This window comes from Tarenaya hassleriana, unplaced genomic scaffold (genome assembly GCF_000463585.1).
Source record: "Tarenaya hassleriana unplaced genomic scaffold, ASM46358v1 Cleome37, whole genome shotgun sequence".
NCBI classification, from domain to species: domain Eukaryota; kingdom Viridiplantae; phylum Streptophyta; class Magnoliopsida; order Brassicales; family Cleomaceae; genus Tarenaya; species Tarenaya hassleriana.
The window spans coordinates 15955-20461 of NW_010966725.1; the positions used below are offsets into that span (position 1 = coordinate 15955).

At 48.8% G+C, this 4507-nt stretch overlaps 1 protein-coding gene across 1 annotated transcript; it reads left to right on the forward strand.

Annotated features, from left to right (window-relative positions):
- The first annotated feature begins 640 nt into the window (after nt 1–640).
- On the forward strand, nt 641–2074 carry LOC104822757. Its single transcript, XM_010554104.1, has one exon. It carries the CDS (start codon nt 641–643, stop codon nt 2072–2074), a length of 1434 nt encoding a protein of 477 aa, XP_010552406.1.
- The last annotated feature ends 2433 nt before the right edge of the window (nt 2075–4507 follow it).

Consider the following 4507-nt stretch of genomic DNA (forward strand, 5'->3'; position numbering starts at 1 on the left):
CCGGGCTCAACTCGAGCCGCTCACTAAGCTTTTTGCTTAGCCCTCCGTTGTTGAATTTTTCAGATCCCGAGGAGCACAAGTAGCGCACTTTGGACGGCGACGACTTTGTGAAGGCATCATTATGTACAGATAACTGATCATATTTTGTACGTTTTGGTTTGTGGAACAAGGTTCCGCGTGGAAACGGTTGTGTTTAATTGTGTGTTTGGACATTGTTGTTTTCGAGAAACGTGTGACGATTTTATTCCGCTGCGTGTCTGTATTAAAAAAAACGGTTTTTAATTCTCGTACTTTGGGTTTTATTATATTTTATTGGTTTTCATCCACGTGGCATATCCTGTTCACGGGATGCGGGATTCGGGTATCACAACGTTTGGTATCAGAGCAACGTTCTATCCACGGGAAAGAATGACTCATACCCTTAAGGTTTTCACACTGAAAAGTGTTTTTCGATAATCATTTTAAAAGAAAACTGTTTTACAAAATGCCATACATAATGACGTTCTACTAGTCATCGTTTACTAAGTACAACCACGTGATGCAGTGAAATGGCACCACGACGCACTCGGTCAATCACGGAGACAACATCGTACCCAACCATGACCCCCGTACTGATGGATTCAAGGAGTTCCAAGAAGAGATGAGGAACGAATTGAGGAACGAGCTGCGTGAGTTCCAAGAGGCGATGATGCAAACGTTGAGGGCTCACATCCCGCCTCCACCACCGGCGGGGGAACCGGAGCCAAGGGGGGAGGATTTACCTCCACCACCACCTGTAGACCCAATGGACAGGGAGTATCTTCGTATCATCCGGGAATTGCGAGCCATGCATAATCCGCGTTTCGAAGGCTCATTGAGTCCGGAAGCTGCAGAGGAATGGCTAACCACCATTACTCGAGACCTGGAATATGTCCAGTGCCCTCATCGCCACCGAGCTATGATAGCGAGCCACCACCTGGCAGGGCAGGCTCGACACTGGTGGGAGAAGATGGTGCAGGAAATGCCCGAGGGACACCGCTTTACCTGGGAGGAGTTCAAGGGGGAATTCGAATACAAATACTACAACCACTTTACGAAATTCTTGCAACTGCAGCAAGGGAACATGACAGTTCGCGAATACGAAGCGGAATTCACTCGTTTGCTGACCTATGCAGGACATCTGGTACCTACGGAAAGCAAAAAGATCCAGAAGTTCATTGTCGGACTACGACCCTATCTTCGCAGGAAGATAGAACTCCACGAGTACCATACGCTCAGTCGTTACATCAGCCAGCTGGTGAAGGCAGAACGAGGAGAAAAGGAAGAGAAGGAGGAGCGCACCCGAGATCGGAGCCCTATCAGGCGATTCTCCAACACCCGACCTCCGGGAAAGACCAGCCAGGTAGGTCAGAGCAGCCAGTCACGGGGCAAGGGGAAAGCACCTGCTGGTGGTGCGCTACCGCTGCCACCACCACCTTACCGGGGACCACTGACCTATTTCCGATGCCAACAGCCGAGACACTTTGCGGCCAATTGCACCGCACCTACAGATGCATTGCCTATGGCCAGACAGCCGCGACCACCACCGAGGGCTGGAGCAGCCCCGAAAGTTTATGCTCTTGAGCCTGAGACTGAGGCACAGGAGGAGGAGACCAACCTCGAAGATGACAAAGCTGCTGCTATCACAAGTACCCTTCACCTTTGTGATGTTGAGTGCTATACATTGTTTGACACCGGGGCTACTCACAGTTTCTTGAGCTTAGAAAAAGCAAAGAAACTAAGTATGAAGCGAGTAGATACGAAGAGCGACTTTACTGTTCGCACACCATCGGGAGAGACACTCCCGGTACATGGGACCTTACGAGATGTATCGCTGGACATCTGTGGTCGTAACTTGGCCGCAGATCTCATAGTGGTACCGATTGGCGGTTATAGCATCATATTGGGCATGGATTTATTTCGAAGCACCGAGCTCAGATTGATTCTCAGAAGAGGACCATATGGTTTTATGGATGCAAGCGGTGGGTTCGAATTCGGGGAAGAGGAGCACCATCGACAAACCCCATCATTTCGGCACTCAAGGCCGAAAAGATGATCAAAAAGGGGAATGAAGCATTGCTGGTAGTCATCACCGCTACCAAGGAACTGGAAAACAAATTAGAGGATACTCCGATTGCTCGAGAGTTTCCTGATGTCTTTCCCGATGACTTGCCGGGATTACCGCCAAACAGAGAGGTGGATTTCACCATTGATGTGCTACCGGGTACTGAACCAATCACCAAGGTTCCGTACCAGATGGCACCGACAGAAATGGCAGAGTTGAAGGAACAGTTAAACGAATTGATGGAGAAGGGATTCATACGCCCTAGCGTCTCGCCCTGGGGAGCGCCGGTGTTGATCATGAAGAAGAAAGATGGGAGCATGAGATTGTGCATTGACTACCGTGGACTCAACCAGGTGACTATAAAAAATCGGTACCCGTTGCCAAGAATTGATGAGCTGCTAGATCAACTTCAGGGAGCTAAATGGTTCTCAAAGATCGATCTGCGATCGGGATACCACCAAATTCGGGTTAAGGCCGAGGATATACAGAATACGGTATTCCGAACTCGATATGGGCACTTTGAGTTTGTGGTCATGCCATTTGGACTCACAAATGCTCCCGCAGTATTTATGCAGCTGATGAATCGCATCTTCATGGATTACTTAGATGAGTTTGTCATCATATTCATCGATGACATTCTTATCTATTCGCCAGACCCCCAGACTCATGAGGATCACCTGCGGAAAACACTGTGGAGATTGAATGAGAATAAGTTGTATGCGAAGTTCAGCAAGTGTAGCTTCTGGTTACAGGAGATTGGATTTCTAGGACATGTTGTATCCGCGCAGGGAATCCAGGTAGATCGGCTAAGATCGAGGCAGTCATAGACTGGAAGCCCCCGACCTCTGCAATCGAAATTAGAAGCTTCCTAGGTTTCGCTGGCTATTACCGAAGATTTGTGGAAGGTTTTGCTAAGATAGCCCGACCTATGACGAAGCTCACCGGGAAAAACATTAAGTTTGAATGGACCACGGAGTGCGAGGAAAGCTTCCAAGAACTGAAACGGAGACTTACCTCAGCACCGATCTTGACATTGCCGCGCCCGAGAATTCTATATGAAGTTTACACTGATGCCTCCAAACAGGGACTAGGATGTGTATTGATGCAAGAAGGACACGTCATTGCCTATGCATCGAGGCAATTGAAAAAGCATGAGGAAAACTACCCGACCCATGACATGGAGTTAGCGGCAGTAGTGCATGCTTTAAAAATCTAGAGGTCCTATTTGTACGGGGAAAATGTTAAGCTTAACACTGACCACAAGAGCTTGACATACGTAATCTCCCAGATAGATTTGAACCTAAGGCAACGACGATGGTTAGAACTCATTGCCGACTATGATTTGGAGATTGCTTATCACCCGGGAAAGGCTAACGTGGTAGCTGACGTCCTCAGTCGGAAGAAGATTTTGTCTGTCAACCATGTCGTGACGTCGTCCCGCAACAATGCTTCTGAACTGGTAGCTATGCTGGGACATTTGACCTTGACACCGGTGGAACCAATTCCGACCTTTGCAGAACGAGCGGTCGCTGGACAGCGTAACGATCTTTTGCTTGCTTGGTACATGGACGGTATAGAAGAGTACGGTCGTAAAGGATACCGTATCGATGATAAGAGAGCATTGCGACTGCGTAACCGACTATGTGTGCCAGATGACCAGGTGTTGAGACGGGAGATATTATCGGAGGCACATCAGTCCAGACTAGCTATACATCCCGGGGCGAGTAAAATGTACCAAGGATTACAACGGTGGTACACCTGGCCGGGAATCAAGAGGGATGTGGCTGATTTCGTAGCAAGATGCCTTACCTGTCAGCAAGTGAAAGCGGAACGACAGATGCCGGGTGGTAAACTACAACCGTTGGAAATTCCGGAATGGAAATGGGATTCTATTGCGATGGATTTTGTGATTGGGTTACCACTTACCCCGAGTAAGAAAAATGCCATTTGGGTAGTTGTGGACTGATTGATGAAATTCCTCACTTCATCCCTATCAGACAGGAGTACACGATCGAGCGATTGGCACAAATATACGTCGATGAAATCATACGGCTGCATGGAGTGCCAAGTGAAATCATATCCGATAGAGATGCTCGATTTACATCTCGTCTATGGAAGGCTATACAGGGAGCGTTGGGTACGAAGTTGAAGATGAGCACAGCGTATCACCCCCAGACTGACGGCCAGTCGGAACGAACCATCCAAACCTTGGAGGACATGCTCCGAGCATGTGTACTAGAATGGGGAGTTCCGTGGGATCGGTACATGACGTTGTGTGAGTTCGCATACAACAACAGTCATCACGCGAGTATTGGGGTATCACCGTATGAAGCACTGTACGGGAGGCCATGCAAGACGCCACTATGCTGGACCGAGATCGGGGAACGCAGAGCCTTCGGACCGGGCACTCCCTATGAGACGGCT